The sequence below is a fragment of the Palaemon carinicauda genome, chromosome 2 (genome assembly GCF_036898095.1).
Source record: "Palaemon carinicauda isolate YSFRI2023 chromosome 2, ASM3689809v2, whole genome shotgun sequence".
Taxonomy (NCBI): Eukaryota; Metazoa; Arthropoda; class Malacostraca; order Decapoda; family Palaemonidae; genus Palaemon; species Palaemon carinicauda.
This window is the reverse complement of record NC_090726.1, coordinates 50,156,176-50,176,175: the sequence shown is the minus strand read 5'-3', so window position 1 is coordinate 50,176,175 and position 20,000 is coordinate 50,156,176. Positions and strand designations below refer to the sequence as shown.

Genomic DNA, 20,000 nt, shown 5'->3' with positions numbered 1-20,000 from the left:
GAGAGAGAGAGAGAGAGAGAATACGCCTGCGCGCGTGTGGGGTTAAATTTCAATATCGGAAATTTCGAAAATATCATGAACAATTTTCAGCAATCAAAACATTCATTATCAAAATTTCAATTTATGAACCATAAAATTGATCAAACTTTTATGGAGGTTATTATAGGAATAGATTTTATTGTTTCATTAGCATTAACTTGAATTCTTTTTGTAACTCCGTTGTTTAAGTATGGTGAAATTATATCATAATTATTATTATTATTATTATTATTATTATTATTGTTATTATTATTATTATTATTATTATTATTAGTATTATTAATATTGTTATTATTATGGTTATTATAATCATTATTATTATTATTATATTATTATTATTATTTTTATTTATTAATACTATTATTATTATTATTATTATTATTATTATTGTTATTATTATTATTATTGTTTTTATTTATTAATATTATTATTATTATTATTATTGTTGTTATTATTATAATTATTATTATTATTATTATTATTTATGAATATTATTATTATTATTGTTATTATAATTGATATTATTTTTATAATAATAATAATAATAATAATAATAATTATTATTATTATTATTATTATTATCATTAATATTAAGACTATTATAATCAAAATTATTACTAATATCAAAATAATATTGAATAGTTACTTATTTTTCCCCTTGTTATAGGAACTTCTTTCCTGTTATTAAATCCTCACATATTTTACTAGTTTTAAATATTTTTCATAATATTAAGAATACTCTTAACTCTCTTATATTGTTAATCCCCCAGACGTAGGACTATACTGTAGTTATGTTTCAAGCGCTTATATGAATTATGATTTGTCCATCATTATTACATTTCTGGGATAACTTATCTATAGTCAATTCTTTTTAGCGAGGCAGATTTGCACCGACTCGCAAGGGTGCCCTTTTAGCTCGGAAACGTTTCCTGATCGCTGATTGGTTAGAATAATCTTGTCCAACCAATCAGCGATCAGGAAACTTTTCCCAGCTAAAAGGACACCGCTGCGAGTCGGTGCAAATCTGCCTCACTAAAAAGAATTGACTATAGTATCATAAAGAAAAAAGATCATCTCTCTCTCTCTCTCTCTCTCTCTCTCTCTCTCTCTCTCTCTCTCTCTCTCTCTACATGGAACAGATTTCCAGTGGATGTAGCGAACAGTAACACGGTATTATTATTATTATTATTATTATTATTACTTGCTAAGCTACAACCTTAGTTGGAAAAGCAGGACGCTATAAGCCCAGGGGCCCCAACAGGGAAAATAACCCAGCGAGGAAAGGAAAGAAGGGAAAATAAAATATTCTAAGAACAGCAACAACATTGAATTAATATTTCCTACATAAACTATCAAAACTTTAACAAAACAAGAGAAAAAGAAATAAGATAGAATAGTGTGCCCGAGTGTACCCTCAAGCTAGAGAACTCTAACCCAAGACAGTAAAAGACCATGGTACAGAGGCTATGGCACTACCCAAGACTAGAGAACAATGGTTTGATTTTGGAGTGTCCTTCTCCTAGAATAAGTTAGACAAGATACTAAAATCTCTCTAAATAAATGAATTCGCTCTACCCAAGAGCAAATGGAGTCTCCGCGGATGGACTAAAATGTCTTTTGAGACGTCAAAAATCCATTTTAATTTTCATAATTTTTAGAAATGTTTTTATAGATTTTTAAAGTTCAATATCTATCAAAGACACATATCGCTACAGTTGATAAAATGAATAATTTATATAGATAATATTTATCATGTTAAATACTTATCTAGGATTCTCTTATCTGTTTTAAAATGCGCAGATCTCTAATCTCAAAATGCGCAGATCTCTAATCTTAAAATGCGCAGATCTCTAATCTCAAAATGCGCAGATCTCTAATCACAAAATGCGCAGATCTCTAATCTCAAAATGCGCAGATCTCTAATCTTAAAATGCGCAGATCTCTAATCTCAAAATGCGCAGATCTCTAATCTCAAAATGCGCTGATCTCTAATCTTAAAATGCTCAGATCTCTAATCTCAAAATGCGCGCGCAAATCCTAAAGTCAAACGTTTTTTAAAAAAACGTATCTTGATGATAATTCCCTGACCTATCGGAAGAAACGTTTACCTGATACAGTATTCTATAGTCAATTCTTTTCAGTGAGGCAGATTTGCACCGACTCGCAAGGGTGCCCTTTTAGCTCGGAAAAGTTTCCTGATCGCTGATTGGTTGGACAAGATAATACTAACCAATCAGAGAGCAGGAGACTTTTCCGAGCTAAAAAGGGCACCGCTGCGAGTCGGTGCAAATGCGCCTCATTAAAAAAAATTGAGTATAGTAGTTTTATTCCAGCTGTGACCATGTTGTGGAATTTTTATAGGTTAAGAACATATTAACCAATCAGATAGCAGGAGACTTTTCAGAGCTAAAAGGGCACCGCTGCGAGTCGGTGCAAATGGGCATCATTAAAAAAAAATTGAGTATAGTAGTTTTATTCCAGCTGTGACCAAGTTGTGGAATTTTTATATGATGAATAGGCTGATATAAGTCTCTTCATAGTTTATATATGAAAGATTTATTTTAATATTATCCTACTGATCTTGAAATATTTGATATTAATTATTAATTACTTCTCTTGTTAATTTATTTCTCTATTTCCTTTCCTCACTGGGGTATTTTCCCCTGTTGGAGGCCTTGGGCTTATAGCATCCTCATTTGCTAACTAGGGCTGTAGCTTAGCTAATAATAATAATAATAATAATAATAATAATAATAATAATAATAATAAGAATGATGATGATAATAATAATAATAATAATAATAATAATAATAATGATAATAATAATAATAATAAGAATGATGATGATAATAATATAATAATAGTAATAATAATTATTATTATGATAATAATAAATAATAATAATAATAATAATAATAATAATAATAATTATAATGATAATAGCAAAAACAACAACAATAATAATAATAATAATAATAATAATAATAATAATAATAATAATTTGCTATCCCCGCTTCGCAAGACATCTAAAAGCGCTCGCAGTCTGTAAGCCAAAATGGCCACTTTCGCCCCTTTACCGTAAGATCTTTCTCTCATCTAAGTAATATTTACGTCAATAATATCCACAATATTTAATAAAACATACAAATAAACGATAGGAGTAATTAAGCATCTAATTAACCACATATGATTGTATATTATTATGAAAATATCTTCGTGAAAAGGAGAGAGAAGAAATGTTTTCGTCGTGAGCTAGGTCACAAGATGGCGTCGGTGAAAGAACCGAAAGATATACTTTTTTCTCCGGTATTTTGATTTATATGAAACTTTTTTTTAGAAATTATTACTTTTCTATGATTAAGGTTTATATAACTCAACGTAGATTGCATTTATAGAAGATATTAATTTGTATATAAACCGGTTTTTTTATGTTGATATTTTTAGCAAAGTTTTATCTATGCGAGTTCAAATCTTAAAGGTTTAAAGGCCGCTCATGAATGGCAGAGGCGATGGACAGTGATATTGCCATGTCGAGCAGGACAATGCCCTAGAGACTGACCATATATATATATATGATTTTTTGTTATGTTGTTATTTTTTAGCAAAGTTTTTATGTATGTGAGTTAAAATCTTATAGGTTTAAAGGCCGCTCATGAATGGCAGAGGCAATGGACAGTCATATTGCCCTGTCGAGCAGGACAATGCCCTAGAGACTGACCATATATACATATGATCAACACCCAAGGAGGGCCAGGCAATGGCTGCTGATGACTCAGCAGATAGACCTATAGGCTTCCCCAAAACACCCCCCATCCCTAGCTCACAAGGATGGTTGAATTGCAGCAACCAAAGAAACTAATGAGTTTGAGCGGGACTCGAACCCCAGTCTGGTGATCACCAGTCAGGGATGTTACCACATCGGCCACCACAACCAATAAGGTTATCTTTTTTTTTTTTTTTTTTTATTAAAATCACTATAATTTTAACAATGTTAAAAATTGATATTTAAGAAATATTACCATCTAATATCTCATTTGCCTTCTCGAAGGCAAAAAAATATGGTAGTTTTCAATCAAAATCAATATGATTTTAACAATATTCAAAATTAATATTTTAGAAATAACACTATCTAATATATACCACCTTTGTCATCTCGACACCAAAAAAAAAAAAAAAAAAAAAGTAATTTTCTATCAAAATCGATATGATTTTAACAATATTCAAAATTATTATTCTAGAAATATTACTATCTAATACCACATTTGCCTTATCGTCACCAAAGAAGTGGTATTTTTCTATCAAAATCAATATAATTCTAAGAATATTCAAAATTATAATCATAGAAATACCACATTTGCCACCTCGGCCTCAAAAAAGTGCTATTTTTCTCAATATTCAAAATTAATATCTTTAGAAATATCGCTATCTATTACGAGTGTTAATCCCTTAAGAGGTCACCTACTAATCTATCGGTTTCCTTATTTCCTTTCTTCACTGGGCTATTTTTCCCTGGTGGAGCCCTTGGGCTTATAGTATCCCGCTTTTCCAACTAGGGTTGTAGCTTACCAATTGACAATAATCTATATGTTTCCTTATTTCCTTTCTTCACTGGGCTATTTTTCCCTGGTGGAGCCCTTTGGCTTATAGTATCCTGCTTTTCCATCTAGGGTTGTGGCTTGCCAAGTGATAATAGTATATATTTTCTTATTTCCTCTCCTTACTGGGCTATTTTTCCCTGTGTCCTTGGGCTTATAGCATCCTGCTTTTCCAACGAGGGTTGTAGATTAGCAAGTAATGATAAAAATAATAATAATAATAACAACTATTCGGACACCATTAAAAGAGACTTAGAATATTATTTCACCTATTTTCCCTGTCGGAGCCATTGGGCTTAGAGCATCTTGCTTTCCCGACAAAGGTTGTAGCTTAACAAGTACTACTACTACTACTACTACTACTACTACTACTACTAATAATAATAATAATAATAATAATAATAATAACAACAACAACAACAACTACTCGGACATCATTAAAAGAGACTTAGAATGTAGATCAATTGCTACTTTCCCTGTCGGAGCCCTTGGGCTTATAGAGTCCTACTTTTCCAACTAGGCTTGTAGCTTAACAAGTACTACTACTACTACTACTACTACTACTACTACTAATAATAATAATAATAATAATAACAACAACTACTCGGACATCATTAAAAGAGACTTAGAATGTATCTCAATTGCTCTTTTCCCTGTCGGAGCCATTGGGCTTATAGCGACTAGGGTTGTAGCTTTACTACTACTACTACTACTGCTACTACTACTACGACTAATAATAGTAATGATAATAATAATAATAATAACAACTCGGACACCATTAAAAGAGACTTAGAATATTATTTCACCTATTTTCACTGTCGGAGCCCTTGTGCTTATAGTGTCCTACTTTTCCAACTAGTGTTGTAGCTTAACAAGTACTACTACTACTACTACTACTAATAATAATAATGATAATAATGATAATAATAATAATAATAATAACAACTACTCGAACATCATTAAAAGAGACTTAGAATGTATCTCAATTGCTATTTTCCCTGTCGGAGCCATTGGGCTTATAGCATCTTGCTTTTCCGACTAGGGTCGTAGCTTAACAAGTACTACTACTACTACTACTACTACTACTACTACTACTACTACTACTACTAATAATAATAATGATGATGATAACAACTACTCGGACACCATTAAAAGAGACTTAGAATGTATCTCAATTGCTATTTTCCCTGTCGGAGCCATTGGGCTTATAGCCTCCTACTTTTCCAACTAGGGTTGTAGCTTAACAAGTACTACTACTACTACTACTACTTCTACTACTACTACTACTACAAGTACTACTACTACTACTACTACTAATAATAATAATGATAACAACTTCTCGGACATCGTTAAAAGAGACTTAGAATGTATCTCAATTGCTATTTTCCCTGTCGGAGCCATTGGGCTTATAACATCTTGCTTTCCCGACAAGGGTCGTAGCTTAACAAGTACTACTACTACTACTACTACTACTACTACTACTAATAATAATAATAATAGTAATAACCACTCGGACACCATTAAAAGAGACTTAGAATGTATCTCAATTGCTATTTTCCCTGTCGGAGCCATTGGGGCTTATAGCATCTTGCTTTTCCGACAAGGGTTGTAGCTTAACAAGTACTACTACTACAACAACAACAACAACAACAACAACAACAACAACAACAACAACAACAACTACTACTACTACTACTAATAATAATAATAATAATAATAAAATAATAATAATAATAATATAGATCTCACCTGTTGAACTTGCTTGAGAGTGAGTTTGATTTCCGCTGGACGTCCCCGAGTAAGAGGACCCGCTGTCGTCCAATTTCCTCTTCTCCCCGACGACCGGTCCAGGCAAAGGACCCGGCCCTTCCAGGGACGTGCTGGCTTGGGTGTGGCCGTGCCCGTGGGCGTGACTGGACGGCGTTTGAGCCGGACTCTGCACGTGGGCGTGGCTGTTTTGATTGTGCGCGTGAGTATTCTGAGGGCTGAGGTTGGTGAGGGCGTGCGGTTGAGCATTGTAGTGGGCGGGTTGGGGCGGCGTGTTGTTGTGGCTGTGGGCGAGGAGGGTCATGGAGTGCTGCGCCCCCGAGGATCCGGTGGGCTGGTGGAGGCTCGTGGGCGTGCTCAGAGCCTCGTGGTAGTCCCTGTTGCTGGCGGTGGCCGACGGGGGCAGCAACAGGTCGCCAGGTAAGCCCAGCATGACCTGGATGCTATGGAAGCCTCCTGCCCCACTGCCTGCAGGACCCCCTCCTCCTCCACCACCACCTCCACCACCCCCTCCTCCTCCACTTCCTCCTCCTCCACCCACTCCTGATCCAGTACCACCTCCTCCATTACCATTTACGCCACAAGGACCCCCTCCTCCTCCTCCTCCTCCACCTCCACCACCTCCTACGACGACGACGCCCTTACCTGGCGTGACGTTGCCGTTCACCCCGGAGGGCGCACTGCCCGCCGAATTTGGCTGTCCGTTCATATTAAGGATAATTTCCTCCTGAGGGAGGAAACCAAAAACTCAAGACACACGAATAAACTATATATAATCCCCGATCCTTCGTTTTCCTTCCTTAATTCCAGTCACATCGAATCAATTTCCTTTAATGGGGCCCCTGTTGCCTTGCCAATTACGGCAGAAGTCCCCCGTAATTGCCTTCAATGGGGCCTGGTTCAGCAGTGCTTAAGTGAGTGTAATCAGCGCGCGTGTTAAGGGCAGCGGTATAGGCTCGGATAATCAGCGGTAATAAAGTGCCCGGCGCCAGTTATAGGAGAGCTGGTTAGGGAACAGGCCGCCCCCCGGGTGTGCCACACGTACGTGTTATGTCTCCGCGCCCCGGCGACAATAAGAGCCAATGGGTCTCAATTGCTGCTGCCCCCCGCCTCACAATCCCCGAAAATGTCTGCGCTAACGAGAACAATAGCCGCGGTAATCACCCACAGTCGCTGCTTTTCCCCGACTCAATTCCGTCCAAGCTAGAGGGGGATAAAGTAGGCTCAATTGGTCCCAGGCTCCCACTAATTTAAGCCAGGAAGGCAAAGCTCTCAGATCGACTCGATCAAATCTAACCCCAAACTTTTCTTTATATACGGCAATTATCCTCGTTAGCAGCTGGTCGCCCCGCCCAGAGAGACACGTCAGCCAATGCCCAAGGCCTGAGTGGCACTGCTGCCATCTTGGGGGGACCCCGCCGCTAACCAATGGGGTTGGAGGAAGCCGGCCCTGGCACTCGCTGGCGGGCCACACCCTGTACGCCAATCAGAACGCTGCTTTCTTGAGAGCGTCTCCTGTACGCCAATCAGAACACTGCTTTCTTGAGAGCGTCTCCTGATGTACCAATTACAGTGGACATACTGCCAAGGCCGCGACCAATCACAGAGGGTGGTCGCCCCCATGATGACGTCATCCACACGTGCAGCAGCGGAGGCATAGAGACCTTTTTCCCCTTCTCTCTCTCTCTCTCTCTCTCTCTCTCTCTCTCTCTCTCTCTCTCTCTCTCTCTCTCTCTCTAGAATGCCGGTGGAGTGAAACTTCCAAACCATCTACTTGTTGCAATTTTCTTTCCATCTTTGCAAAACTGCCATCCTTCATTTTCCTCTTCACTGTGACCTTCGACCCCATCTCGCTCTCTCTCTCTCTCTCTCTCTCTCTCTCTCTCTCTCTCTCTCTCTCTCGCTCTCTCTCTCTCTCTCTCTCTCTCTCTCTCTAGAATGCCGGTGGAGTGAAACTCCCAAACCATCTACTTGTTGCATTTTTTCCATCTTTGCAAAACTGCAATCCTTCATTTTCCTCTTCACTGTGACCTTCGACCCCATCTCGCTAGATGTCGCTATTGGTCAAAAAGAAGTCTGGCCTGCAACCTGCAGTCGCGCAGGGTATTTATTACAGGCCATAGAGTGCCCGGGCCAACAAAAGAGATCCAAGAAAACGCTGCTGTGAGAGAGAGAGAGAGAGAGAGAGAGAGAGAGAGAGAGAGAGAGAGAAGACGCGGTCCTGCCTCCCACAACTGCGGGTTGTTAGGGTTATTATTCTATTAAAGCGCCATTACTCCTCTATTGTGTGTACCAGCCCTGCCCTCTCTCTCTCTTTCTCTCTCTCTCTCTCTCTCTCGAGCCATACTGGAGAATGCATGCTCTCTCTCTATCTTCTTTCTCAGTCTGGTTTGTCTTTTTTTGTCTGTTTTGTCATTTCCAAAAGATTGGGAATTCTCTCTCTCTCTCTCTCTCTCTCTCTCTCTCTCTCTCTCTCTCTCTCTCTCCTCGAGCCATACTGGAGAATACATACCCTTTCTTTCTCTTTTTGTCTTGCTTTCTGTTTTGTCTTTTTTGGGTAATTTATAAAAATTGTTTCCAATAGATTGAGAATCTCTCTCTCTCTCTCTCTCTCTCTCTCTCTCTCTCTCTCTCTCTCTCTCTCTCTCTCCTCGAGCCATACTGGAGAATACATACCCTTTCTTTCTCTTTTTGTCTTGCTTTCTGTTTTGTCTTTTTTGGGTAATTTATAAAAATTGTTTCCAATAGATTGAGAATCTCTCTCTCTCTCTCTCTCTCTCTCTCTCTCTCTCTCTCTCTCTCTCTCTCTCTCGCCATAGTGGGTAATACATGCGCCCCACTCTCTTAGTCTGTTTTATCTTTTTTTTGTCATTTCCAAAAGAATGGAAATCCTCTCTCTCTCTCTCTCTCTCTCTCTCTCTCTCTCTCTCTCTCTCTCTCTCTCTCTCTCTCTCTCTCTCTCTCTCTCTCTCTCTTAAAAAGGAAAATATTATCACAATACTCAAATAATTCCCAAACAGAAGTCCACATCACTTGAAATCTGACAATCCACGAATCGTCCACATCATTAAAACCCAATTTCTTTATTCTATAATTAGACAAAGTGAACCCAGGGCATTTCAACTCCCCACTTTCCCCTTAAGCCACGCGGGCTGAACATACCCAGCCTTCCTGCTTCATACCCTAATCCACATACCCTCACGAGCTCCCATATCTATACCCTTATTTTCCATGATGCCTTTTTTAATCCTTTATACCCACATAAACACGGTTTATTATAGCCATCTCAGACGTCCATACCCATTGTATACCCACCTCAGACGTTCATACCCATTCTATAGCCATCTCAGGCATCCTTACTCAATATATAGCCATCTCAGACGTCCATACCTAATGTATAGCCCTCTCAGACGTCCATACCCATTCTATAGCCATCTCAGACATCCATACCTACTGTATAGCCATCTCAGACGTCCATACCCACTGTATAGACATCTCAGACGTCCATACCTACTGTATAGCCATATTAGACGTCCATACCTACTGTATATCCCTCTCAGACGTCCATACCCACTGTATAGCCATCTCAGACGTCCATACCCACTGTATAGCCCTCTCAGACGTCCATACCCACTGTATAGACATCTCAGACGTCCATACCCACTTTATAGACATCTCAGACGTCCATACCCACTGTATAGCCATCTCAGACGTCCATACCCATTCTATAGCCATCTCAGACATCCATACCCACTGTATAGCCCTCTCAGACGTCCATACCCACTTTATAGCCATCTCAGACGTCCATACCCACTGTATACCAATCTCAGACATCCATACCCACTGTATAGCCATCTCAGACGTCCATACCCACTGTATAGACATCTCAGACGTCCATACCCATTCTATAGCCATCTCAGACGTCCATACCCACTGTATAGACATCTCAGACGTCCATACCCACTGTATATACATCTCAGACATCCATACCCATTCTATAGCCATCTCAGACGTCCATACCCACTGTATAGACATCTCAGACGTCCATACCTACTGTATAGCCATCTCAGACGTCCATACCCACTGTATAGCCATCTCAGACGTCCATACCCATTCTATAGCCATCTCAGGCATCCTTACTCAATGTATAGCCATCTCAGACGTCCATAACCACTGTATAGCCCTCTCAGACGTCCATACCCATTCTATAGCCATCTCAGGCATCCTTACTCAATGTATAGCCATCTCAGACGTCCATACCTATTTTATAGCCATCTCAGGCATCCTTACTCAATGTATAGCCATCTCAGACGTCCATACCCATTCTATAGCCATCTCAGACATCCATACCCATTCTATAGCCATCTCGACGTCCATACCCATTCTATAGCTCTCTCAGACGTCCATACCGATTCTATAGCCATCTCAGACATCCATACCCATTCTATAGCCATCTCAGACATCCATACCCATTCTATAGCCATCTCAGACGTCCATACCCACTGTATGGCCCTCTCAGACGTCCATACCTATTCTATAGCCATCTCAGACGTCCATACCCACTGTATAGCCCTCTCAGACGTCCATACCCATTCTATAGCCATCTCAGGCATCCTTACTCAATGTATAGCCATCTCAGACGTCCATACCTATTCTATAGCCATCTCAGGCATCCTTACTCAATGTATAGCCATCTCAGACGTCCATACCCATTCTATAGCCATCTCAGACATCCATACCCATTCTATAGCCATCTCAGACGTCCATACCCATTCTATAGCTCTCTCAGACGTCCATACCCATTCTATAGCCATCTCAGGCATCCTTACTCAATGTATAGCCATCTCAGACGTCCATACACACTGTATAGCTCTCTCAGACGTCCATACCCATTCTATAGCCATCTCAGGCATCCTTACTCAATGTATAGCCATCTCAGACGTCCATACCCACTGTATAGCCCTCTCAGACGTCCATACCCATTCTATAGCCATCTCAGGCATCCTTACTCAATGTATAGCCATCTCAGACGTCCATACCTATTCTATAGCCATCTCAGGCATCCTTATTCAATGTATAGCCATCTCAGACGCCCATACCCATTCTATAGCCATCTCAGGCATCCTTACTCAATGTATAGCCATCTCAGACGTCCATACCCATTCTATAGCCATCTCAGGCATCCTTACTCAATGTCTAGCCATCTCAGGCATCCTTACTCAATGTATAGCCATCTCAGACGTCCATACCCATTCTATAGCCATCTCAGGCATCCTTACTCAATGTATAGCCATCTCAGACGTCCATACCCATTCTATAGCCATCTCAGGCATCCTTACTCAATATCTAGTCATCTCAGGCATCCTTACTCAATGTATAGCCATCTCAGACGCCCATACCCATTCTATAGCCATCTCAGGCATCCTTACTCAATGTATAGCCATCTCAGACGTCCATACCCATTCTATAGCCATCTCAGGCATCCTTACTCAATGTCTAGCCATCTCAGGCATCCTTACTCAATGTATAGCCATCTCAGACGCCCATACCCATTCTATAGCCATCTCAGGCATCCTTACTCAATGTATAGCCATCTCAGACGTCCTTACCCATTCTATAGCCATCTCAGGCATCCTTACTCAATGTCTAGCCATCTCAGGCATCCTTACTCAATGTATAGCCATCTCAGACGTCCATACCCATTCTATAGCCATCTCAGGCATCCATACTCCATGTATAGCCCTCTCAGACGTCCATACCCATTCTATAGCCATCTCAGGCATCCTTACTCAATGTATAGCCATCTCAGACGTCCATACCCATTCTATAGCCATCTCAGACATCCATACCCATTCTATAGCCATCTCAGACATCCATACCCATTCTATAGCCATCTCAGACATCCATACTCACTGTATAGCCAATCCAGACGTCCATACCCATTCTATAGCCATCTAAGACATCCCTACCCATTCTATAGCCATCTCAGACATCCATACTCACTCTATAGCCAATCCAGACGTCCATACCCATTCTATAGCCATCTCAGACATCCATACTCACTGTATAGCCAATCCAGACATCCATACCCATTCTATAGCCATCTCAGACATCCATACTCACTTTATAACCAATCCAGACGTCCATACCCACTGTATAGCCATCTCAGACGTCCATACCCATTCTATAGCCATCTCAGACATCCATACTCACTGTATAATCATCTCAGACGTCCATACCCATTCTATAGCCATCTCAGACATCCATACTCACTGTATAGCCATCTCAGACGTCCATACCCATTCTATAGCCATCTCAGACATCCATACTCACTGTATAGCCATCTCAGACGTCCATACCCATTCTATAGCCATCTCAGACGTCCATATCCATTCTATAGCCATCTCAGACGTCCATACCCACTGTATAGCCTTCTCAGACGTCCTTACCCATTCTATAGCCATATCAGACATCCATCCTCACTGTATAGCCATCTCAGACGTCCATACCCATTCTATAGCCATCTCAGACATCCATATTCACTGTATAGCCATCGTAGACGTCCATACCCATTCTATAGCCATCTCAGACGTCCATACCCATTCTATAGCCATCTCAGACGTCCATACCCATTCTATAGCCATCTCAGACTTCCATACCCATTCTGTAGCCATCTCAGACTTCCATACTCACTGTATAGCCATCTCAGACGTCCATACCCATTCTATAGCCATCTCAGACGTCCATACCCATTCTATAGCCATCTCAGACTTCCATACCCATTCTATAGCCATCTCAGACGTCCATACCCATTCTATAGCCATCTCAGACTTCCATACCCATTCTATAGCCATCTCAGACGTCCATACCCATTCTATAGCCATCTCAGACGTCCATACCCATTCTATAGCCATCTCAGACTTCCATACCCATTCTATAGCCATTTCAGACATCCATACTCACTCTATAGCCATCTTAGACGTCCATACCCATTCTATAGCCATCGCAGACGTCCATACTCAATGTATAGCCATTTCAGACGTCCATACCCATTCTATAGCCATCTCAGATTTCCATACCCATTCTATAGCCATCTCAGACGTCCATACCCATTCTATAGCCATCTCAGACACCCATACTCAATGTATAGCCATCTCAGACGTCCATACCCATTCTATAGCCATCTCAGACATCCATACCCATTCTATAGCCATCTCAGACATCCATACCCATTCTATAGCCATCTCAGACATCCATACTCACTGTATAGCCAATCCAGACGTCCATACCCATTCTATAGCCATCTAAGACATCCCTACCCATTCTATAGCCATCTCAGACATCCATACTCACTCTATAGCCAATCCAGACGTCCATACCCATTCTATAGCCATCTCAGACATCCATACTCACTGTATAGCCAATCCAGACATCCATACCCATTCTATAGCCATCTCAGACATCCATACTCACTTTATAGCCAATCCAGACCTCCATACCCACTGTATAGCCATCTCAGACGTCCATACCCATTCTATAGCCATATCAGACATCCATACTCACTGTATAGCCATCTCAGACGTCCATACCCATTCTATAGCCATCTCAGACATCCATACTCACTGTATAGCCATCTCAGACGTCCGTACCCATTCTATAGCCATCTCAGACATCCATACTCACTGTATAGCCATCTCAGACGTCCATACCCATTCTATAGCCATCTCAGACGTCCATATCCATTCTATAGCCATCTCAGACGTCCATACCCACTGTATAGCCATCTCAGACGTCCTTACCCATTCTATAGCCATATCAGACATCCATCCTCACTGTATAGCCATCTCAGTCGTCCATACCCATTCTATAGCCATCTCAGACATCCATACTCACTGTATAGCCATCGTAGACGTCCATACCCATTCTATAGCCATCTCAGACGTCCATACCCATTCTATAGCCATCTCAGACGTCCATACCCATTCTATAGCCATCTCAGACTTCCATACCCATTCTGTAGCCATCTCAGACTTCCATACTCACTGTATAGCCATCTCAGACGTCCATACCCATTCTATAGCCATCTCAGACGTCCATACCCATTCTATAGCCATCTCAGACTTCCATACTCACTGTATAGCCATCTCAGACGTCCATACCCATTCTATAGCCATCTCAGACGTCCATACCCATTCTATAGCCATCTCAGACGTCCATACCCATTCTATAGCCATCTCAGATTTCCATACCCATTCTATAGCCATCTCAGACGTCCATACCCATTTTATAGCCATCTCAGACTTCCATACTCACTGTATAGCCATCTCAGACTTCCATACCCATTCTATAGCCATCTCAGACGTCCATACCCATTCTATAGCCATCTCAGACTTCCATACCCGTTTTATAGCCATCTCAGACTTCCATACCCATTCTATAGCCATCTCAGACTTCCATACCCATTCTATAGCCATCTCAGACATCCATACTCAATGTATAGCCATTTCAGACGTCCATACCCATTCTATAGCCATCTCAGATTTCCATACCCATTCTATAGCCATCTCAGACGTCCATACCCATTCTATAGCCATCTCAGACACCCATACTTAATGTATAGCCATCTCAGACGTCCATACCCATTCTATAGCCATCTCAGACATCCATACTCACTGTATAGCCATCTCAGACGTCCATACCCATTCTATAGCCATCTCAGACATCCATACTTACTGTATAGCCATCTCAGACGTCCAAACCCATTCTATAGCCATCTCAGACTTCCATAACCATTCTATAGCCATCTCAGACGTCCATACCCATTCTATAGCCATATCAGACTTCCATACTCACTGTATAGCCATCTCAGACGTCCATACCCATTCTATAGCTATCTCAGACGTCCATACCCATTCTATAGCCATCTCAGACTTCCATACCCATTCTATAGCCATCTCAGACGTCCATACCCATTCTATAGCCATCTCAGACTTCCATACCCTTTCTATAGCCATCTCAGACGTCCATACCCATTCTATAGCCATCTCAGACATCCATACTCAATGTATAGCCATCTCAGACGTCCATACCCATTCTATAGCCATCTCAGACATCCATACTCACCGTATAGCCATCTCAGACTTCCATACCCATTTTATAGCCATCTCAGACGTCCATACCATTCTATAGCCATATCAGACTTCCATACCCATTCTATAGCCATCTCAGACGTCCATACCAATTCTATAGCCATCTCAGACGTCCATACCCATTCCATAGCCATCTCAGACTTCCATACCCATTTTATAGCCATTTCAGACTTCCATACTCATTCTATAGCCATCTCAGACTTCCATACCCATTCTATAGCCATCTCAGACGTCCATAACCATTCTATAGCCATCTCAGACATCCATACTCACTGTATAACTATCTCAGAAGTTCATACCCATTCTATAGCCATCTCAGACATCCATACTCACTGTATAGCCATCTCAGACTTCCATACCCATTCTATAGCCATCTCAGACGTCCATACCCATTCTATAGCCATATCAGACTTCCATACCCATTCTATACCCATCTCAGACGTCCATTCCCATTTTATAGCCATCTCAGACGTCCATACCCATTCTATAGCCATCTCAGACTTCCATACCCCTTCTATAGCCATCTCAGATTTCCATACCCATTCTATAGCCATCTCAGTCATCCACACTCAATGTATAGCCATCTCCGACGTAAATACCCATTCTTTAGCCATCTCAGACATCCTTACTCACTGTATAGCCATCTCAGACTACCATATCCATTCTATAGCATCTCAGACATCCTTACTCAATGTATAGCCATCTCAGACGTCCATACCCATACTATAGCCATCTCAGACATCCATACTCACTGTATAGCCATCTCAGACGTCCATACCCATTCTATAGCCATCTCAGACTTCCATACCCATTCTATAGCCATCTCAGACTTCCATACCCATTCTATAGCCATCTCAGACGTCCATACCCATTTTATAGCCATCTCAGACTTTCATACCCATTCTATAGCCATCTCAGACGTCCATACCCATTCTATAGCCATCTCAGACTTCCATACCCATTTTATAGCCATCTCAGACGTCCATACCCATTCTATAGCCATCTCAGACTTCCATACCCATTCTATAGCCATCTCAACGTCCATACCCATTCTATAGCCATCTCAGACTTCCATACCCATTCTATAGCCATCTCAGACTTCCATACCCATTCTATAGCCATATCAGACGTCCATACCGATTCTATAGGCATCTGAGACTTCCATACCCATTCTATAGCCATCTCAGACGTCCATACCCATTCTATAGCCATCTCAGACTTCCATACCCATTCTATAGCCATCTCAGACGTCCATACCCATTCTATAGGCATCTCAGACTTCCATACCCATTCTATAGCCATCTCAGACGTCCACACCCATTCTATAGCCATCTCAGACGACCATACCCATTCTATAGCCATCTCAGACGTCCATACCCATTCTATAGCCATCTCAGACTTCCATACCCATTCTATAGCCATCTCAGACGTCCATACCCATTCTATAGCCATCTCAGACTTCCATACCCATTCTATAGCCATCGTAGACGTCCATACCCATTCTATAGCCATCTCAGACGTCCATACCCATTCTATAGCCATCTCAGACTTCCATACCCATTCTATAGCCATCTCAGACGTCCATACCCATTCTATAGCCATCTCAGACGTCCATACCCATTCTATAGGCATCTCAGACTTCCATACCCATTCTATAGCCATCTCAGACGTCCATACCCATTCTATAGCCATCTCAGACGACCATACCCATTCTATAGCCCTCTCAGACGTCGATACCCATTCTATAGGCATCTGAGACTTCCATACCCATTCTATAGCCATCTCAGACGTCCATACCCATTCTATAGCCATCTCAGACTTCCATACCCATTCTATAGCCATCTCAGACATTCATACCTACTGTATAGCCATCTCAGACGTCCATAACCCATTCTATAGCCATCTTAGGCATCCTTACTCACTGTATAGCCATCTCAGACGTCCATACCCATTCTATAGCCATCTCAGACTTCCATACCCATTCTATAGCCATCTCAGACATTCCATACCTACTGTATAGCCATCTCAGACGTCCATAACCATTCTATAGCCATCTTAGGCATCCTTACTCACTGTATAGCCATCTCAGATGTCCATACCCACTCTATACCCATCTCAGGCATCCATACTCATTGTATAGCCATCTCAGACGTTCACACCCACTGTATAGCCATCTCAGACGTCCATACCCACTGTATACCTATTTTAGACATCCATACCCATTCTATAGCCATCTCAGGCATCCATACTCACTGTATAGCCATCTCAGATGTCCATACCCACTCTATACCCATCTCAGACATCCATACTCACTGCATAGCCATCTCAGACGTCCATACCCATTCTATAGCCATCTCAGACGACCATACCCACTGTATAGACATCTCAGACGTCCATACCCATTCTATAGCCATCTCAGACGTCCATACCTACTCTATAGCTATCTCAGACATCCAATCTCGTGTCCCGTTATTGCCCAGGTCCGAAGAAAGAATAATGAATATATATATCCAAATAAAAGGAAAATAAAACATAAATTAACATTCATATTTTTATCGTTTTTAATTAGTTTAAATTCATAGATCCTTTTAAAACGAAAGTTCAATATTGTATCGAATGTTTTTATGTTGATTAGGCTGGAAATCTCTCTCATTTTTATAGTTTACAATTGAAAGATCCATTTTAATTCTTTTTCTCTTCTTCAAGTGTTTTATTTTGATTTTTCATTAATTTTGTAGTTTATTTTTTTTCTTATTTCCTTTCCTTACTGGGCTATTTTTCCCAGTTGGAGCCCTTGGGCTTATAGCATCCTGCTTTTCCAACTAGGGCTGTAGCTTAGCTAATAATAATAATAATAATAACAAAGATCATAATAATGATAATAATAGTAATAATAATAATAATAATAATAATAATAATATTGTCCTTATTATTACTATTATTATCATCATCATTATTGTCTTTTATTATTATTATTATTATCTGATAACCTACAACCCTACTTGAAAAAGCAGGATGCTATAAGCCCAAGAGCTCCAACAGGGAAAAATAGCCCAGCGAGGAAAGGAAATCAATAAACTACAAGAGAAGTATTGAACAATTAAAATAAAATATTTTAAGAACAGGAACAATATTGTTATTATTATTATTATTATTATTATTATTATTATTATTATTATTATTATTATTATCATCACTAGCTAAATTACAACCCTAGTTGGGAAACCAGAATGCTATAAGCACAAGGTCTCCAACAGGGAAAAATAGCCCAGTGAGCAAAGGAAAAAGGAAATATATAAGCTGCCAAAGAAATAATGAACAATCAAAATAGAATATTTTACGAACAGTAACAACATTAAAATAGATTAGTACAATGAATTTATTCAATAATCTTTGATAGTGTGGCTATGCCAAATCTTCATCACTAAATAACTTATATCTTTGTTGTCTTTGTCATCGCCATTTTCTTTTTCTCCCTCTCTTTTTGTTTGCTGATATGCATGTTATCATCATTATTAATCTGTGGTCAACCTGCTAATTGATGTTTGTATTATATCACTGACATTATTGCATATCTCATCTTTTTTTTACCGATGTCAAAAGTGGAAGATCAATATACCCTTATTGTAACTCTGTATATGGCTTTTGCTGAATTAAGAATTATTATTATTATTATTATTATTATTATTATTATTATTATTATTATTATATATAAACTATAAAGAGAGATTCACGTCACCTTATCCAACATGAAAATATTCGCTGCAAGTTTGAACTTTTGAAGTGATTATAATGATGATACAAACGATGATGATGTTACTCTCTCTCTCTCTCTCTCTCTCTCTCTCTCTCTCTCTCTCTCTCTCTCTCTCTCTCTCTCTCTCTCTCTCTCTCTCTCTCTCTCTAACCATTTACTCGTATCCCGTTCCGGCAGCGTTTTGGAGCCTTAATCATCGAATTCGAAATAGTAGAGACTTAGTCATAGGAATTAATCTGATAAATATTTCAATGATGATCATAGATTAGTTCTCCAAACCTCCAACTGGGCTCCACAAGGCACTAGAAGAGCTGGAAGACCCAGGCCTGCATGGCTGAGGACTATGAAGCGTGAAGTGGGAGATGATGAATGGAGACGCATTGATTTAAAAGCTCAAGAGAGAGACGACTGGCGAAGTCTAACCGAGGCCCTTTGCGTCAATAAGTGTGCCAGGGAGGGACGTATCCAGTTGGCTACCACGATTTGAGGTCCTATATTTTGCGACAATTAAAGGTCTATTATTATTATTATTATTATTATTATTATTATTATTATTATTTGCTAAGCTACAACCCTAGTTGGAAAAGCTGGATGCTATTAGCCCAAGGGACTCCAACAAGGAAAATTGCCGTGTGAGGAAAGGAAACAATGTAAAATAAGATATTTTAAGAGCAGTAACATTAGAATAAATAT

At 40.1% G+C, this 20,000-nt stretch overlaps 1 protein-coding gene across 3 annotated transcripts in view; it reads right to left on the bottom strand.

Annotated features, from left to right (window-relative positions):
• Positions 1-7,814, bottom strand: part of LOC137624905 (pituitary homeobox homolog Ptx1-like) — a 25,141-nt gene extending 17,327 nt beyond the window's left edge. The window contains exon 1 of one of the 3 annotated variants that reach the window (XM_068355848.1): positions 6,384-7,814. In XM_068355848.1, the coding sequence (XP_068211949.1) occupies positions 6,384-7,110 (727 nt within the window). In that variant the 5' untranslated portion in view covers positions 7,111-7,814. The remainder of the gene's footprint in view (positions 1-6,383) is intronic. The other 2 variants (XM_068355845.1, XM_068355853.1) reach the window with 2 other exon arrangements.
• Between the last annotated feature and the right edge of the window lie 12,186 nt (positions 7,815-20,000).